The 20,315-nt window shown below is 38.4% G+C and overlaps 1 protein-coding gene across 1 annotated transcript; it reads left to right on the forward strand.

Moving 5' to 3' along the window:
- The first annotated feature begins 6,514 nt into the window (after positions 1-6,514).
- gdf15 (Growth differentiation factor-15) lies at positions 6,515-13,876 on the forward strand. The gene is made up of 2 exons (XM_088320088.1): positions 6,515-6,875; positions 12,979-13,876. Exons 1-2 carry the CDS (start codon positions 6,560-6,562, stop codon positions 13,701-13,703), a joined length of 1,041 nt encoding a protein of 346 aa, XP_088176214.1. The 5' UTR covers positions 6,515-6,559; the 3' UTR covers positions 13,704-13,876.
- Positions 13,877-20,315: the final 6,439 nt, after the last annotated feature.

Consider the following 20,315-nt stretch of genomic DNA (forward strand, 5'->3'; position numbering starts at 1 on the left):
TCGATGCTTAAGAAGTTTCATGTTTTGTCCATTTATATCTAGTTAGATTTATAGCATTATGTAGCAGGAATTTAGTTTTTTTTCTCGATACTTAATAAGGTTCATGTTTTGTTCCATTATATCTAGTTAGTTTTGAAACATTATGTTGCAGGAATTTAGTTTTTTTTCTCGATACTTAAAAAGTTTCTTGTTTTGTTCATTTATACCTAGTTCTTTTTGAAACATTCTGTAGCAGGAATTTAGTTTTTTTCTTATTTCAATGCTTAAAAAGTTTCATGTTTGGATCATTTATATGTAGTTTGTTTTGAAACATTATGTAGCAGGAATGTGTTTTTTTTCCTATTTCAATACTTAAAAGGTTTCATGTTTCGTTCAGTTATATCTAGTTAGTTTTAAAGCATTATGTAGCAGGAATTTAGTTTGTTTTCTGGATATTTAAAAAGTTTCATGTTTTGTTCATTTATACCTAGTTCGTTTTGAAACATTCTGTAGCAGGAATTTTTTTTTCTTATTTTAATACTTAAAAATGTTCATGTTTTGCTCTATTATATGTAGTTAGTTTTGAAACATTAAGTAGCAGAAATTTAGTTTTTTTCTTATCTCGATACATAAAAAGTTTAATGTTTTGTTCCATTATATTTATAGTTTATAGTTTTGAAACATTATGTAGTAGGAATTTAGTATTTTTCTCTATACTTAAAAAGTTTCATGTTTTGTTCATTTATATCTGAATTTGGTTTGTTTCAAAACATCATGTAGCAGGAATATATATATATTTTTTAATTTCGATAGTTAAAAAATTTAATGTTTTATTCATTTATACCCAGTTCATTTTGAAACATTCTGTAGCAGGAATTTAGTTTTTTTTTTCTTATTTCGATACTTAAAAAGTTTCATGTTTTGTTCTATTATATCTAGTTAGTTTTGAAACATTATGCAGCAGGTATTTAGTTTTTTTTCTCAATACTTAAAAAGGTTCATGTATTGTTCAATTATATCCGGTTTGTTTTGAACATTATTTAGCGGGATTTTTTTTTCTCATTTCGATGCTTAAGAAGTTTCATGTTTTGTCCATTTATATCTAGTTAGATTTATAGCATTATGTAGCAGGAATTTAGTTTTTTTTCTCGATACTTAATAAGGTTCATGTTTTGTTCCATTATATCTAGTTAGTTTTGAAACATTATGTTGCAGGAATTTAGTTTTTTTTTCTCGATACTTAAAATGTTTCATGTTTTGTTCATTTATACCTAGTTCTTTTTGAAACATTATGAAGCAGGAATTTAGTTTTTTTCTTATTTCAATGCTTAAAAAGTTTCATGTTTGGATCATTTATATGTAGTTTGTTTTGAAACATTATGTAGCAGGAATGTGTTTTTTTTCCTATTTCAATACTTAAAAGGTTTCATGTTTCGTTCAGTTATATCTAGTTAGTTTTAAAGCATTATGTAGCAGGAATTTAGTTTGTTTTCTGGATACTTAAAAAGTTTCATGTTTTGTTCATTTATACCTAGTTCGTTTTGAAACATTCTGTAGCAGGAATTTAGTTTTTTTTCTTATTTCAATACTTAAAAAGGTTCATGTTTTGCTCTATTATATCTAGTTAGTTTTGAAATATTAAGTAGCAGAAATTTCGTTTTTTTCTTATCTTGATACTTAAAAAGTTTCATGTTTTGTTCATTTATATCTAAATTTGGTTTGTTTCAAAACATCATGTAGCAGGAATATGTATACATTTTTAATTTCGATAGTTAAAAAATTTAATGTTTTATTTATTTATACCCAGTTCATTTTGAAACATTATGTAGCAGGAATTTAGTTTTTTTCTTATTTTGAGACTTAAAAAAGTTTCATGTTTTGTTCCATTGTATCTAGTTAGTTTTGAAACATTCTGTAGCAGGAATTTAGTTTTTTTTTCTTATTTCGATACTTAAAAAGTTTCATGTTTTGTTCATTTATATCTAGTTTGTTTTGAAACATTATGTAGCAGGAATTTAGTTGTTTTTCCTATTTCGAGACTTAAAAAGTTTAATGTTTTGTTCCATTATATCTAGTTAGTTTTGAAACATTATGTAGCAGGAATTGAATTTTTTTTCTCAATACTTAAAAAGGTTCATGTTTTGTTCAATTATATGTGGTTTGTTTTGAAACATTATGTAGCGGGATTTTTTTTTCTCGTTTTGATGCTTAAGAAGTTTCATGTTTTGTCCATTTATATCTAGTTAGATTTATAGCATTATGTAGCAGGAATTTAGTTTTCTTTCTCGATACTTAATAAGGTTCATGTTTTGTTCCACTATATCCAGTTAGTTTTGAAAGATTATGTTGCAGGGATTTAGTTTTTTTTTCTCGATACTTAAAACGTTTCATGTTTTGTTCATTTATACCTAGTTCTTTTTGAAACATTATGAAGCAGGAATTTAGTTCTTCTCTTATTTCAATGCTTAAAAAGTTTTATGTTTGGATCATTTATATGTAGTTTGTTTTGAAACATTATGTAGCAGGAATGTAGTTTTTTTTCCTATTTCAATACTTAAAAAGGTTTCATGTTTCGTTCAGTTATATCTAGTTAGTTCTATAGCATTATGTAGCAGGAATTTAGTTCGTTTTCTGGATACTTAAAAAGTTTCATGTTTTGTTCATTTATACCTAGTTCGTTTTGAAACATTCTGTAGCAGGAATTTAGTTTTTTTTCTTATTTCAATACTTAAAAAGGTTCATGTTTTGCTCTATTATGTGCAGTTAGTTTTGAAACATTAAGTAGCAGAAATTTAGTTTTTTTCTTATCTTGATACTTAAAAAGTTTCATGTTTTGTTCATTTATATCTAAATTTGGTTTGTTTCAAAACATCATGTAGCAGGAATATATATATATTTTTAATTTCGATAGTTAAAAAATTTAATGTTTTATTTATTTATACCCAGTTCATTTTGAAACATTATGTAGCAGGAATTTAGTTTTTTCTTATTTTGAGACTTAAAAAAGTTTCACGTTTTGTTCCATTGTATCTAGTTAGTTTTGAAACATTCTGTAGCAGGAATTTAGTTTTTTTTTCTTATTTCGATACTTAAAAAGTTTCATGTTTTGTTCATTTATATCTAGTTTGTTTTGAAACATTATGTAGCAGGAATTTAGTTGTTTTTCCTATTTCGAGACTTAAAAAGTTTAATGTTTTGTTCCATTATATCTAGTTAGTTTTGAAACATTATGTAGCAGGAATTTAGTTTTTTTCTTATTTCAATGCTTAAAAAGTTTCATGTTTTGACCATTTACATGTAGTTCATTTTGAAACATTATGTAGCAGGAATTTAGTTGTTTTCCCTATTTCGATTCTCAATAAGTTTCATGTTTTGTTCATTTATATCTAGTTTGTTTTGAAACATTATGTAGCAGGAATTTAGTTGTTTTTCCTATTTCAAGACTTAAAAAGTTTAATGTTTTGTTCCATTTTATCTAGTTAGTTTTGAAACATCATGTAGCAGGAATATAGTATTTTTTTATTTTGATAGTTAATTTTTTTTATGTTTTGTTCATTTATAATTAGTTCGTTTGAAACATTATGTAGCAGGAATTTAGGTTTTTTGTTCTTGTTTCGATGCTTAAAATGTAACGTAACTGTCTTTTTAAATCAACTTTACACCCTGGAAACCGATTAGTAGAAATAATGTTTATTTTAGTGTTTAAAATTGGAATTAACATACCTTTTATAGTCCTTCATTTTGAAACCACACGTAATTGTAGTGATCAAATTTGGCAGGGTTGTTAACACGTCTCGTGGTCTCAACATTACAATACGTTTCATTTCTCTTGACAAGGTCTTGAAAAGGAATTGTTTGATGTGAAGCGCTGCAAGAACGATTCATGAGGAATGTGTTGCGTCTTGCCCCAAAAGTCTATAGCTTAACTGCTCTAATCAACAAAGACATTCGAGGAATATACAGTATGTAGCAAAAGTGCGCACACCCCTCACATTTCTGCAGGGATTTCATTATCATGTTTAATAGAACAACACTGAAGAAATATCGTTTTGACACAATAAAAGGAAGTCTGTGTAAAGCTTATATTGTAGTTATTTTTTTCCCCACTAAAAAAAACTCTAAACACAGCCATTGTAAGGTTTTAGCATTTACTAAACTGCAATCTGACTCCTAATACACTTCACATGTCATGTCTGATTCCTTACAGTTGGAGCATATTCAAAAGCCAGGGAAATTTAATCAGCCGAATGACGAGTATAGTCCACATATCAATTTATTCAGCCGAATTAAAGAGAGAGAAATAAAGAAATAAGAGAAAGAGAGCGCGAGAGAAAAGGAGAAGGGGTGGGACAAGGAAAGAGAGAAAGAGAGAGAGAGAGAACGTTAGTCATTCCTCATCCTCTTCCACTTTCTTCTCTTCCTCAGTCTTTTATCACTTGTTTCCTACTTTTCCTCTTCTTGCCCCCTCATCTCCTTCTCTTCTTCTATTTATTTGTGCCTCTTTATATTCTCGTTCGTCTTCTTCTGTCTCAGGATTATTTGTTTTTTGTCATGATTACTGATGTGACTCACCTTTGCCGATTTGGCGCCAACCCTATTTGAATCCTGTTAGTCCCCTGTAGTCAGTCCGTCTGCGAACCTCAGTGTATACTAGGCAAGTCTTTTTCGACCCTGACTCCCACCTGTCCCGTTTTTGCTCCCGTCTGTCTCCAGCCACGACCCATTTTGATCCTGACCACGTCTGCTCTCCAGTCCCGGCTTACGACTTCTTTTTCGTCTTCTTGGATCCCTTCTTTCCTCATCTTTGTCATTCTGGTCCCTCATTTCCTCCTCATTCACTCTCTACTTCTTGTTTCTGTTGTTGGTTTTGTTCTATCCTCCCCATTATTCTTGTTTTTCCTCCCTTGGACTATCTTGTTGCCTTGATGTTCTAAAGTGTTCCTCTTCTTCCACTCCTCTGCTAACCTCTTCTTGTTGATCTTTTTTGTCTTCTTAAACTTCTCCTTCATTTCTTCTTCCATTTTTTTTCCTTCAAATGCTTCTTCTTTTCATTCTCTTTTGTTTTGCCTTTTTGTCTTCTTAAATATATCTGTCCTTTTCATCTTTAATCATTCTTTATCCTGTTCCACTTTCTTCTCCTCCTCAGTCTTTGATCACTTGTTTCCTTCTTCTCCTCATCTTGCCCCCTCACTTCCTCCTCTTCCTTCATTTTTGTTCCTCTTCTCCTTCTCCTTCATCTTCTTGTGTCTAAGAATTGTTTGGTTTTCTTGTTGTTCTCAAATGTCCCTTTTCCTCTCTTACTCTTTCTTCTCATCATTTTTCATATTCTCCTTAATTTTCTTCCTATTGGATCCCTTCTTTCCTCATCTTCGTCATTCTGGTCCCCCATCTCTTCCTCATTCACTTTCTACTTCTTGTTTTTGTTGTTGGTTTGGTTCTATCCTCCCCCTTATTCTTGTTTTTTCTTTTGGATTGTATTGTCGCCTCAATGTTCTAAAGTGTTCCTCTTCTTCCACTCCTCTGCTACCTACTTCTTATTAATCTTTTTTGTCTTCTTAAACTTCTCCTTCATTTCTTCTTCCATTTTTTCTTCTTCCTTCAAATGCTTATTTTCATTCTCTTTTGTTTTGCCTTTTTGCCTTCTCAAATGTTTCTGTCCTTTCTTTCTTTAGTCATTCTTCATTCTCTTCCAATTTCTTCTCTTCCTCAGTCTTTAATCACTTGTTTCCTACTTCTCCTCATCTTGCTCCCTCATTTCCTCCTCCTTCTTCTATTTATTTGTTCCTCTTCTCCTTCTTGTTTGTCTTCTTCTTTCTAAGGATTATTTGGTTTATTGTTGTTCTTAAATCTTTCTTTTCCTCTCTCACTCTTTCTTCTCGTTGTTATTCATATTTTTGTCTTTTCAAACTTGTCCATCATTTTTTCTTCTTTCCTCCTCTTCCTTGTTCTGCTCCTTCATCTCCTCCTCATTCATTCTCTACTTCTTGTTTCTGTTGTTGGTTTTGCTCTATCCTCCCCCTTATTCTCGTTTTTTCCCTTGGATTATCTTGTTGCCTTGATGTTCTAAAGTGTTCCTCTTCTTCCACTCCTCTGCTACCTTCTTCTGATTTATCTTTTTTGTCTTCTTGGACATGTACTTCATTTTCTCCTTCCACTTTTCTCCCCTCTGGGCGTTAGTAGAAGGCAACTCTTTTGCATGTAGAGAAGATAGTCATTTTTTGTGATTATCATGTCAGCCAGTGCCCGTAAAACATTGCCCGAAGGAACAAAATACATTTTGCAGCGTGTCCTAATCTGGCTTTTTAAAAGACACATTCCAGCGCCATTCCCACGCAGTTTGTAATTGCCCTTAAAATGGTTTTAAACAATTTATCTCAAGTTTGTTTTCAAACTTCACAGGAGGTCATTAAACGCATTCCTGTCCCGGAAAACAGCGTGTCACACTGACTAAGCCCATCGCAGCTCACCTGACTAAGCAAGGGGTGTGGCATACGTGCGAGCGCTATAAATGAAAGCATGTCAAGAATTCCATTAACAACCTGGATAGAACTCATCCAGACAAGAGCAGACCGAATCCGCCATGCTCCGATCATGCCCACCCCTCTCCACCTTGCTACTCCTGCTCTTTGTTTACAACTCAGAAGAGAAGAGGCCTCGACAAGCCCGGGAACCGAGGTTTAACGTGGAAGACCAGAAGGTCCAACTCGTGGAGGCGGTCAAGATGGGGATCCTGAGTTCCCTCGGCATGCACCAGGAACCCGAGATGACCCGAAAGGCGTCCCAGAAGGAGTTGAGGAGGATGTATGGGTTATATTGGGAGAAAGTGAAGGAGGTGAGCGGGAATTCCAGCCAAGCGACGGGAGCGAGGGTGTCGATGGTGCTTTTTCCAGCGACAGGTGAGCTCCGTGTAGGGACATGAGGACCCGTGAATGGCGCACCTGGGTGAAAGGAACGTGTGAGTGGGAGTAGAAGGAATGTTCGATGCGGAGATTGTTCGTGGAGTCTTCTCATGTGAGTTTAACCGTAAGAAGTTGGACAAAGCACACATTAGCGATATTGTGCAATGTTTTGTTGTGTGTGTATTCTGCTGCTTAAGAAAATCTTCTTGAACTATTTCACAGTCCTTTCAGAAACTCATGACGAAAAGTTAGCGGACACCAGGACAACTGTTGCAACAACTGTTGCCTGCCCAGCCATAAAGTTGCCTGCCCCTTTTTATTTGTATAGCCCTTAATCACAAAAATTCTCAAAGGGCTGCACAGGTTATTGCACAGACTACGATTTCAGACTATTATGACACCATCCCCTGATCTGAAACCAACATGAGGGCAAGGAAAAACACAAAAACCTCAACATGAGGAAAATGAAGAAACCTTGAGAAGGGACCGCACACGTAGCATCCCCCTTTCACGATTACCAGACAGCAAAGGATATTGCAATTACAAATAATACAGAGATATTGTCCAAGAAAAATATAGGTTATTCATATGCTATAGAGTAGAAGTGTGTTTTAAGCTTAGATTTAAACCTTTCCACTGAGGTTGCAGATCGGATCTCAGGGGGAAGAGCATTCCACAGCACCGGTGCCCGGATAGCGAACGCTCTCGAACCTGCGGAACACTTCTTGGCTCTTGAGATCACCAGTAGGCCAGCGCTTTCAGAACGAAGGCTTCGGAACATAGGGGGATATTAACTCTGAAAGATATGAGGGAGCAAGTCCATTTACGATTTTGTATAATACCAAGAGAACCTTGAAATATCAACTTAGGCTAACAGGGAGCCAATGCAGGTTAGCCAAAATCGGCGTAATGTGATCGGAAATCTACTGAAGGATTTTATACCTTTTACTATAAAGGATTTTATACGATTAAATACAAGTTACATTTATCGAGTGCAATGAAGATTTTCACTGAGTGGGCTTTAGGTCACGCTGTTATAAATTCGGAATGTTTTGGCTGGGGAATTTTGACAACAGGACTCTGAGGAAGGACGTCAGGTATTGTTTTGATAAACGCTCGGTGTTGTTTTGAGTTTCTCCAGACATCGAGGCGAGGGGGTGGATCCCATGTGGGAACTTTCATTGGCTGCTCATGGGAGGAGGTGAAGGCAGAAGATCGAGAGAGGAGGCTTGACAGAGACTCGAGCGACACTAATTCGGCTAATTCAGCCATCAATTCGATGGAGTTCACTTAGTTAAATTATTTAAGAAATTAAATCTACCCCCGTGTGGAAATGCCGGTCTCTTGTCTTTTCACATCAAGAAACGAGCGTGCATTGTTAGGAAAATGCAGGTTGTGTTTGGTCAATGGAGTCAGATAACTAATTCGAACAATTTGGTAAATGGTACATTTTGATATATTTAATTTATAACACTACTTATACGATTCATTGCATGTATATGACATTGCTGTTTTCCATCTACCATCAGTATGTACCTGTATTTACTCATCTTCATTCATGCAATGTTTGCGTTGCGTCGTCGGCTACAATCCACGTGAACTCCTCCTTCCACGATGCTTTGGATGTACGTTTACGTTTTGTAGCGTCATCAATTTTGTTAGCTTCTTTTGAATAGTTATTCTGGGGCTGAGGATTTGGCTTGTTTCCTAACCACTTATCATTTTTTCTTGTGTTCTCTGTGCGTCTACTTTGGAAAACGATATGCAAATGCACGAACTTATAAGTCAAGTCAAGTCAAGTCATTTTCATTTGTATAGCCCTTAATCACAATTAGTCTCTAAGGGCTTCACAAGTAATTACATATAAGATTAGGTTACTCGTATGCTATAGAGTAGAAGTGAGTTTTAAGCCTAGATTTAAACATTTCCACCGAGGTTGCAGATAAATAAATAAAAATAAATAAAAATAAATAAATAAAAAAATAAAATAAAATGTTATATCCATGCAATGAATGTTATAAGTAGATATATAACAAACTTAATTTTAAAGTGTTGTTCTGTTATATATTCTGATTAGCAATCCTTAATACTTTGCAACAACGGGTTTTTTGCTTATTGTGGTTCAAGTTGTGAAAAATGGGGTAGGCAACTTATGGCTGGGCAGGCAACTTTTCAGAGTTGTCTGCCCTGGTGTTCGCTAACTTTTTGACATGAGTTTTAGATACTGGTTGAAGTTGAGTCAAGTCATGTTTATTTGCATAGCCGTCAATCACAAGGAGTCTCAAAGGGCTGCACAGACCACAGATTATTGCAAACTACAGACTATTAGACAGGGTTGGGTAGGGTTACTTTAACTTTAACAATTACTTTTGTATTACTCCAATACCAAATATGCTAACAAAAGACAAAATAAACTAAATATGAATAAAATTACAAAATTTTGTGCAGGCTTGGGGAGTAACGGAGTACATGGAACGGCAAAAATGATGTTGGCAAACTGTTTGGATTTATTTTCATTTTGTTTCTGTCGCATTTTATGTTCGTTTTGCCGGAGATCAACAAGATTAAAGCCAGGAGAGAAAGCTTACCGCGTGTTGTGAGTCATCATTTTAATTATATTTAGTTCATTTTGTCTTTTATTAGCATATTTGATATTGGAGTAATCCAAAAGTTATTGAAAGTAATCAAATTAAACTAACCCTACCCAACCCTGCTATTACAACACCATCCCCTCATCTAAAACCTAATTGAAGAAATGCCAGTGCCTTTCAGTTTATGTCCTTGTTTTAATAGTGCAACTTTGTTTTTACGGTTGGTTAATCTAATGATAACTACTGGTGGTCTTTCCTTCCTCCTGGGTAGCCGGTAACAAGCCTCGATGTGCTCTGGGTCTATTTCAATGACACGACCTGCTGGTCCACCAAGCGGGTTTCTTCCTCGCGGGACTCCCAGACGTATACAAACGCAGCTTGATGTTAATACAGGTGATAATTATATCGTTCGCTCAAGTATATTGCGCGAGCTTGTCAAACCGCGGCTCCAGCTCCCTGATCCTCATGTGTTTCTCGGCGTTCTGGAGGCGGAAAGGTTTTACCTCCTCCAGAGGCCCCAGAAGCAACTCCTGTTGCGCTCTTACTGTTGCCACAATCCCGCACATGAGTCAATGGCGGCTTTAAGGTCCTTAACCTCGTCCGATGTAAGTCCTTTCTTTGGCCGCATACTGGCATGTATCTAGGACAGGGATGTCAAACTCAATTGCACAAGGGGCCAAAATTCAAAACACCAGGCTAACCAGGATAAAGATTTATTGAACACACTCAAACTGAATGTTTTTGGAACATAAATATGAATAAAAACAGACAAGAATATTAAATTTAAACCTTAAATCACTTATACAGTATTTATTATTTTGCTGTAAATAAAAATATCTTGTTAAATTATACAACTTAGAACTTAACTTAAACAACTTAACATTAAAATAACATTCAAATTCCTTTGCTCCTATGTCAATGTATATATTAAAAAAACGTAAATATCCCAAAATATTTTGCTCTCCTTAATATATCTCCTGTCAAAAGTAGAAATATGTAAATGCTACACAAATTATTTTGTAAAAACGTCACAACATACTGAGAACAGGGAGCCTGATGTGCTTACCTTTGGCGCAGACGGAGTAGGGCGAGAGACGGGAGGGAGTGCTTGCACTTTTTGCATAGCTCCACCCATCCCTCCCACTCACCCAATCAAATAACTTTAGGTTCTCTTCCGGTGTTTTGGCGTATTTGTTCCGTGGATTCATCAAAAGGTATCTGAACACTGAACACAGATTATATAGTGAGCTTTTATATAAAGGATTCTTTAGCGTTGTACAGCCAAAACGATTTTTTTTTGGTGTGAAACCTTGACTGTAAATTGTAGTGAAAAACGTGCACTATATATCCTGAAAAGTACTGCTACATAATTCAGTTTTGGTTTGGCTTTGCGTGCATCTGAACAAGACCAATGCCTCAAGTTTTGAACGAGATGGAGAAAATTTGCATGCAATTCAATTTGTCTCTGAGCCATAGGTACTCGTAGAAAGAGCCATATCTGGCACGCGAACCATAGGTTCCCGACCCCTGGTATATAGTATACGTCATATATGAAGGAATAGGTACAGTGACTAAAACGTCAGAATATGATGTCCAGGGTTGAGACGGCGTTGTACATATTGACGGGCCATTAATAACAATGTAAAATGGTCTTGCGGGCCGGATATGATTAAATGGCGGGCCGAAAGTGGCCAGCGGGCCGGGAGTTTGACACATGTGATGTAGGAGGACCATCTATGGCCCAAGGAGACAGCGTGTACACTAGGAACTTAAGGATTCCCCGTCTGGTGTGTCATAATTACTAATGCGGGGCCACCTGAGTCTACTCCGTTGGCGCCAACAGCCGTGGACCCTGATTGGCTGGTGACCTCTTTATTAAACCCCCGCCTTTCTGTCAACATGCGTCAGATCGTCTGTGAACCTTAGCTACACGCAAGGCAAGCTCTTTTGACTCCTGACTCTATCCTGCCCTGTTTTCCGTCAGATTCCCGTTGCCGATTTCTTTTCTGAACCCGTTTACGTTTTTGCTCCTCCGTCCCGGCCATCGACCTGTTTCATCTCGGTCTCGACATTGCCTTCGATCCACACGGAAGTGCCACTTCCGCGTTCCCGGCGATCTGCTACCCGTTATTGACGATCACCGGATCGTGGGTGCAAGCCCTTTACTCCTTCAAAATAAAGCTGAGTAAAACAAACGCAATTGGGTCACGTCTCTGTTCCTGGTCCGTAACATGGCGGGCTACAGAAATATTCATCAGGCTCCCATCAGCACCCGAGTTTAATTAGGTTCACCAGGATTGTAGCTTCATTTTTTGTTTGGCGCCTTCGTCTGTTTGATTTTGACACTACTTCTGAATGCTTTCAAATTTTGGGGACTTTAGAACATCATACATGTCAACCTCCATGCCCTTACAAACTGACGTATTTTCCCTTACAAAATACAAAATAATCTTACTGTCAGGGAACGGACCGGGAGGCAGGAAGTGTGAACTCATTTTGCGTGTACGATCTGTCACTTTAATTTAGAAAATAAAAGTTGTCCAACACGCAGGGACCAAAGACAAAACAAAACAGGCTTAAAGGCAATCAAAGATTCAAACTAGGTAATACTCACAAAACAGGCTTAAAGGCAATCAAAATCACAAACTAGGCATTTACTCAGAACAAACGGGCATGAACAGGTCTTTCCTCAAGTTAAGCAATGGTCTGGCAACGGGCACTCCCAAGAGGAGCGCCTAAGTATCCCACACGCAATCAAGTCAATCTGTCTCAGCCGGTGTACAGGGGCGGGACCAGCTGGGTGCCATGTTGACCGTGCAGGACATGACACTTACGACATTTTTTTTTTTCAAACACGTTTATTTATGTAGTTAAACATGTTATATTGTACATGTGTTTCGTTATATCATACATATTTTTTTAATCAACATTTTGTTGTGGATACTGAGTTGTTTGACATGAATGAGGTTTATTATAAAAAAAAATCAAAAATTAAGTAGCTTGGACGTTCACTGTAGAAGGAAAAAATACATGCAAATTCAATTAAGTAGAATAATACATTTTCTTATTACAATTATTCATTCATTTTCTGCATTAAATTATTATATACTTTTTTCATTTTCTCCTTTTATACTTCTTTTTTTTCTTAACTTCTTTATACAACATAATAATTCGTAACATAATGCATCAAAGCAAGTGAGCCGTTTGAGAGACGGTTCTCTTTAATGAGTTGAGCCGAAAAAGCCGGTTCTCTAAAAAGAGACGGACTTCCTTTCACTACACAACTCGAACTCGTTTGACTTGATTGATTTGCCGTTTCGTGATAGTCGGTGTATATCGGATGGTACCCATAATTGACAAATTTGCGTTTTTTTACAGATTTTCTTGTACGTTGTAAACGTCTTGCGTAATAAAAGTACTTTGTACGGCAAAAACTTACAGGTTGACAGGTATGGAACATGCTTAATTTTTATTTTTAGTGTTTTTTTTAATCCCCTGCTCTTTTTTAGGGTTGCTGTCTGGTCACCAAACGCAACGATACAGAGCTGTTTTTCCCAAAAACCCAAACATTCACCGCGAGGCCTTCCTGACCCGAGCGGATCTAACCGTTTCCAGGCGGACCCAATTGCAGTCCGACATAAGGCGGGAGGTTCAGATAAAGCGCATGAAGTTGTTCAATGCCACGGGATGGACTAGAAAAGACCCTCTTGTTGATGCCACGAACATGCAAAACGTGACGATGGACATCATTGATAAAGCCGCAAGATGGATAAGAACAGACAACGACGCATCTCTGGTGGTGGATATAAATTTAGCGTTGGGTGAAAGCCAGCCGTTCATCTCTCTGGAGTTGGATTTCATTCCTACCCAAACGCCAACCGACAGAAGGCTCCGCCGCTCCAACCGAGAAGACGATTGCAACGAGCAAGGCTGGTGCTGCCGCAAATCGGTCAAAGTATCGTTCAAAGACATCGGCTGGAGCGACTGGATCGTGGCCCCTACCGAGTACACCATGCACTTGTGCGACGGGACCTGCCCGCATAACTATAAGCCGGCTAGCATCCACACGCAGGTCAAATCGCGCTTGAACCAAATCATGAAGGGGGGATCGCCTCGGCCGTGTTGTGTACCTGCCGCCTACGAGCCCATGGTCCTCATGTACTACGACGGTCGGGGAAAAATGAAGCTGACGCCTTTCAGTGACATGATAGTCACCAAATGTCATTGCGCCTGAGGACGGTCTGGCTGGACTTTTCTGTTTACTGTTTTATTTATTGAAAGTTTATTTATTGTGTTATAATATATGAATGAATGAATGAAAACTTTATCTCATCTCATTAGCTGCACCGCTTATCCTCAGTAGGGTCGCGGGGGTGCTGGAGCCCATCCCAGCAATCATCGGGCAGTGGGCAGGGGACACCCTGAACTGGTTGCCAGCCAATCGCAGGGCACACAGGGACAGACAACTCGCTCGCTCATTCACACCTAGTGTCACGAAACGGTCCAGGAAGCAGGAAGTGTGAACTCAAAAGCGTAGACGATCCGTCACTTTATTTGGAAAATAAAAGTTGTCCGACACACAGGGACAAAGACAAAACAAAACAGGCTTAAAGGCAATCAAAATTACAAACAAGGCATTTACTCAGAACAAACAGGCATGAACAGGTTTTCCTCATAGTTAAACAATGGTCTGGCCACGGGCTGTCCCAAAGGGAGCGCTTAAGAATCCCACACGCAATCAAGTCAATGTGTCTCAGCCGGTGTCAAGGGGCGGGACCAGGTGGGTGCCATGACGACCGTGCAGGACATGACACCTAGGGAAAATTTGGACCTGCCAATCCACCTGAATTGCATGTCTTTGGAGTGTGGGAGGAAACCTGAACAAGTGAAAACGGGTCAAACACGGGCAAAACTACAAACTAGGCATTTCCAGAATTAAACAGAACTTGCAGGAATCTCTCAGAATGTTACACTGAAGTGCAACAAAGTCCAACAAGCATATCCAAGCATAAACAACTTTTCAACAACGATCAGGCAAAGCGCAGTTCAAAAGAGCGCGTTTAGGTACCCACAGAAGTAATCAGAAAATGCGAGTCAGCCGGTGTCAAGGGGCGGTGCCAGCTGGGCGCCATGGCAACCGTGCAGAACCTGACTCAGACACACACATACTTTTCCTGGTGGTTCTCACCTTTGGGATTATGAATTCACGACAGCCCCTTAAGTTATAATTTCCCTCTTTCTGAATGAATAATTTATGGATGTTTATATATCAATTGTGCTATTGCTGTTGTTACAGCGTTTTATAAGAAATTGTCAGCAAAGACATTTATATGGCATGCTTTGAAAACTGTTGAAAAGAGAAGCACATTTTCCGTTAAAATGGGTGAATGATGAAAGCAAAATTTCTTCAGTTCAGCTGAGTAAGTACCAATACCAGTGATTGATATCAATACCGATAGACAGATAGAGACAGGACCCACTTGCGTTGCGTTTTATTGTAGGAAAGAGAAAGGGTTGCACCGACGATCCGGTGATTGCTGGATCTTCCATGGCGAGCGATGGCGGTGTCGGGAACGTAAAAACGGGTCAGTAGCCGGGACGGGAGAGCAAAAAGGTGGTCGGCAGCGAGATCGTAAGCCAGGAAAGGAGAGTAGACGTGGTCAGGATCAAAACGGGTCAAAGCCGGGGGACAGACAGGAGCAAAAACAAGTGGTAGTCAGGGTCGAAAAAGGCTTACCTAGTGCAAACTGAGGTTCGCAGACGGACTGACAAAAGGGGACAGCAGTGGGTTTAAATAGGAACAGGGAGCCAATCAGAGTCCGAGACAGTTGGCGCCAAAGGAGCGGGCATAGGTGATTCACATCGGTAATCATGACACCCTTAAGTTATTGATTCTAATGCAAGCCTCTAAGGCAAGGATGACAAACTCATGCTGGTTCTGGTGCCGGATCTCGGCTTTCTGTTCGCAGGCGGACCAGATCAGTAAAAGAATGTCAACTCTATATTTTCAGCTTTGTTTTTCAGTATTAGGCTTGATCATTCCAGTTTGGGACAATAGAGTGTCGATACCATGCTAACTGTATCAGTGCACACCTCGGTATTGATATTTGTACTGATTCCAATCCTTTTTAAGGCCATTACCTATATAAATTGACCTCCAAAGGCTAAAATTAGAAGACTAAATGCCATCTATGAAATGCAATAGTAAAGAAAATACATTTTCAAGGTATTGGTCCCCAGCAAGGTGCCTGATACCGGTAAAGGTTGTTCTCTAGTGGCTAAAATTATCGAAAAAAACGCCATTAATTACAATTTTATGTCAGATTTTAAAGTGATTCTTTAAAAACGTCCGCCAATTTTCTTTGCTAAGGTAACGATTTATAACATATTGGTATTGATATCTTGAAGCGGTATCAATGATTATTAAATTGTTGAGTATACAAATGAAATCAGAAGAATTGCCATCCATGAAATGCAATACTCAGGAAAAGATGATGATGTATTTAAGTGTGATTGTTTAAATATATCAGCCATTTTTTTGCAAAGGGAATGGAATTATATACCGTATTTTCCGCACTATAAGGCACACTTAAAAGCCTTTATTTTTTTCAAAAGCTGACCATGCGCCTTATAATACAGTGCGCCTTATTTATGGATCAACATTAAGTTTTCCAACTAACTTGCAGCCGCCGACTAGATTTTCCCCCGAACGCCAAGTAGTACGCGGTGTATGCTGGGATTTATTTACCGGCGTTTCATTGGCTAACCAATGTGTCAATCATCATTTGAATCGATCACTATTGGCTAAAGTTATTCGGAGGTCAAGGGGCGGATCCTTTTTATCATTTACAGGTTGGCATTGGCTTAAACAGCAAAACAAAGGCTGCAATTGGCCGAAAAAGATGTGTCAATCATCAGTTGAATCGATCACTATTGGCTAAAGTTATTCGGAGGTCAAGAGGCGGATCCTTTTTATCATTTACAGGCTGCCATTGGCTTCAACGGCAAAACAAAGCCTGCAATTGGCCGAAAAAGATGAATGCGTATAGCACGTGGCTGACGGCACACAGAAAGCATTTTTTTCTATTCTGTATTTGTAAATATGTTATTCTCCTGGATTTACTGCACTCACGGATATAAGAGGACATTGGCTAGACATTATTATGAACACAACGACTTCGGTGAGCTACTCCGGGTTTTATATTGTCCCTGTATCTTGTTTCAGACTGAACTCGATGTTTCTGTGATAAGCAGTGCAGATAATGGATGGAATGGAGTGTCTATTTTTAAATTCAACTCAATTCCAAGTGTTTATTGTCATATGCACAGTAAAGTTGCGAGCGAAAAAGAAAATAGAAACTAAGGAATGGGTGGCATTTCTTGAATCCCAAGACCTTCCGAATGATGGACTGATGCATTTGAGTGACATCGTACGGACACCGCATCCGCACGTGTTCTTGACACGTATTTGCGTCTTTGCAAGCTTTGGGAATGTTAAGGGGGTAAAAAGTTGGACTGAACTATCTGACTGTTTTGTCAACGTTCCCATTGTAGCGCCTTATAATCCGGTGCGTCTTATGTATGTCAAAAATAGGACCAAAAACGATTTTTTCGGGGTGCGCTTTATAGTGCGGAAAATACGGTACTATTGGTATTAGCACCAGTATAGGGATCAATGACTATTCAGTTGTTGAGCACCAGTATCAGGCTGAAAAAAATGGTATCCAGAATTCCTAGTAGCAATACTTCCAATAAAAGTCAAATCCAATATTTACCTTTCCCTTTCTACTAAAAATTAAAATGTATACATTTGGAGCAATTTTTGGATAAGTCACCATTTAAATAGGAATCATTTTATTTAACAATGATATCTGTCATGGAGCGGAGCGGCAAACAGGAAATAAGGACCCATTCTCGGGGACGAACTCAAAATTTATTGGGGGAAGAGGAGGAGGGCGCACAATCGATACGGGAATCGATGGTCGCAGGAGTGGATCAGAAATACACTCAAAAGAAAAGAATGTCCAAAAAAAAAACAGGATCAGACCAAAAACAAAACAGGATCAAATACGGGCAGATTCACAGAACTTTGACGGGATTTAACAGAAGTCTCACATAAGTCTCACAGACGTTTCACAGAACTGTGACAAACGTTCCAGCAAAGCAAAGTTCAAAGGAACGCGTTTAAGTACTCTAAGAAGCAATCAGTCAAATACGTCTCAGCCGGTGTTCATGGGCGGGGCCAACTGGGCGCCATGGCAACTGCGCCAGACATGACAATATCAGTATCAAGGGTTGCGTATTAGTATTGATATCGCCCTGAAAAATGATTTTCATTTTAAGTTGACACACATATACATATATATATATATATATATACTTAATCCACCCGTTCAATCCATTGCATATTACATTGCAATTCTAGAAAAAGGGGTTCAGGATTTTATTTAATAGCATGAAATAATCATGAAAAATGTAAAGTACATTACCAGAAAAGCTGATTAATAAACACAGCATTGCCTTGAAATACGTTTTTCATCCTTTCTGTAATCAATTGTCCAAAACAAAGGGTAGACCCAATCGCGTCACGTTTCTCACAAGTTTATTGAGATATAGAGAGGAAGGGCGGCGCCCGCTATCCGGTGCTCGCTAGACACAGGAAGCAAGTCGCTCTCGCAATCAGATGGTGTTCCGAATAAGGAATTGGATCTTCCGTAGCGGGTGATGGCGGTGTCAGGTACGGAAAAACAGGTCGATAGCCGGGACAGGAGAGCAAAAACATAGTTAGGGTCAGAAACGGGTCGTAAGCTAGGACGGGAGAGCAGATGTGTTTGGGATCAAAAAACACGTCGTAGCCGGAGACAGACGGGGAGATCAGGAATGGGCAGGTGGAAAAACTAGAGCAAAAACGGGACAGGCGGGAGTCAGGGTCAAGAAAGGCTTGCCTTTATCAACAGAGGTTTGCAGACGGACTGACAACAGGAGACTGACAGGACAGGGTTTAAATAGGGAGAGCGAGCCAATCAGATAGCCCGCAGAGGCTGGCGCCAAATGAGGAGGCACAGGTGATTCAAATCGGTAATCATGACATAAACACCCTCCTGTATCTGAAATCAATGTTCTTAATTTGATACAAATGTTATAAATCGTCTGAGGTGTCTAACAAAACAAATACAACACAAAATTGAGTATTTATATGAGCGAGTATCAACAACAGTTACAGTTGTGGTCAAAAGTTTGCATATACCTGTGAAGAACATAATGTCGCGGCTCTCTTGAGTTTCCAGTTATTTCTACAACTCTGATTTTTCTCTAATAGAGTGATTGGAACAGATAGTTCTTTTTCACGAAAAATATTCATGAGGTTTGGTGCTTTTATGACTTTATTATGGGTTAACAGAAAAAGTGATCGAATCTGCTGGGTCAGAAATATACATACAGCAAAACTAATATCTGGTAACATGTCCCTTGGTGCAGTTCAGTTAAATTTGACGGCTTTCCTACATGGACTTGGTTTTTCAGCGTTTTCCACAAGTTCTCAATGGGGCCATTCTAAATCCTTAATTCTAGCCTGATTTAGCCATTTCATTACCAATTGTGATGTGTGTTTGGGGTTATTGTCCTGTTGGAACATCCAACTGCGCTGATGACTTTAGGTTATCTTGAAGAAATTGAAGGTAATCCTCTTTCTTCATTATTCCATTTACTCTCTGTGAAGCATCACTTCCATTGGCAGCAAAAAAGCCCCACAGCATGATACTACCACCACCGTGTTTGACGGTAGGCCTGGTGTACATGGGGTTAAAGGGCTCACCTTTTCTCCTCCAAACATATTGCTGGGCATTGTGACCAAATACCTCGATTTTTGTTTCATCTGACCACAGAACTTTCCTCTAGAAGGTCTTATCTTCTTCCATGTGATCAGCCTAAAGGTGCCGCTTTTGGAGCAAGGGCTACCTTCTTGGACGGCAGCCTCTCAGTCCATGGAGATACAAAACACGCTTGACTGTGGAAAGTGACGCCTGTGTTCCAGCAGCTTCTAATTCTTGCCATATCTGGTTTTTGGTATTTATCGGTTGAATCTTCACCCTCCTGACCAATTTTCTCTCAGTAGCCGGTAATAGCTTGAGTTTTCTTCCTGATCGTGGCAGTGACAAAACAGTGCCATGCACTTTATACTTACAATTGTTTGCACTGTTGCTCTTGGGACCAGCAGCTGCTTTGAAATGGCTCGAAGTGACTTTCCTGACTCGTTCAAGTCAATGATTCGCTTTTTCAGATCCATGCTGAGCTCCTTTGACTTTCCCATTGTAGCGTGTGTGGGCGTTTGCATCCAATGAACCCTTTTTAAATTGCCTCAGAGAAGTCATCAGTATAATCACTCACAAGAAGTCAAGAGGCCATGCTATGAAGCTCATTTCACTGGCACAACTTACTAAGTCACCAAAATTGCTAATTCGTGTTACTGTATGTATATTTTTGACCCAGCAGATTCGATCACTTTTTCTGTTAACCCATAATAAAGTTATAAAAGCACCAAACCTCATGAATGTGTTTTGTGACAAAGAACTATCTGTTACAATCACTCTATTGGAGATAAATCGGAGTTGTAGAAATAACTGGAAACTCAAGAGAGCCATGACATTATGTTCTTCACAAGTGTATGTAAACCTTTGACCACAAGTGTACATTGGTAACATCTAAGACGGGTGACACCAGTATGGCTGCCAACCAGTGGTTGTTTTAAAATCGGTAGATAAAAATTAGACTGTCAAATGCAAATATTTGAGCTTCTGAGTAACCAAATATCTGTGGTAGTATTTTCATATTGTCTGTCCAAACGTAC

The sequence above is a fragment of the Urocampus carinirostris genome, chromosome 1, assembly GCF_059441175.1.
Source record: "Urocampus carinirostris isolate Australia breed hairy pipefish chromosome 1, RoL_Ucar_1.0, whole genome shotgun sequence".
Classification (NCBI taxonomy): domain Eukaryota; kingdom Metazoa; phylum Chordata; class Actinopteri; order Syngnathiformes; family Syngnathidae; genus Urocampus; species Urocampus carinirostris.

Bases quoted from the DNA above. Each gene is read 5' to 3' on its own strand.
- gdf15 (XM_088320088.1), top strand. From the start codon at position 6,560: ATGCTCCGATCATGCCCACCCCTCTCCACCTTGCTACTCCTGCTCTTT. The intron at 6,876-12,978 runs GTGAGCTCCGTG...GCTCTTTTTTAG, and splicing joins GGTGCTTTTTCCAGCGACAG to GGTTGCTGTCTGGTCACCAA.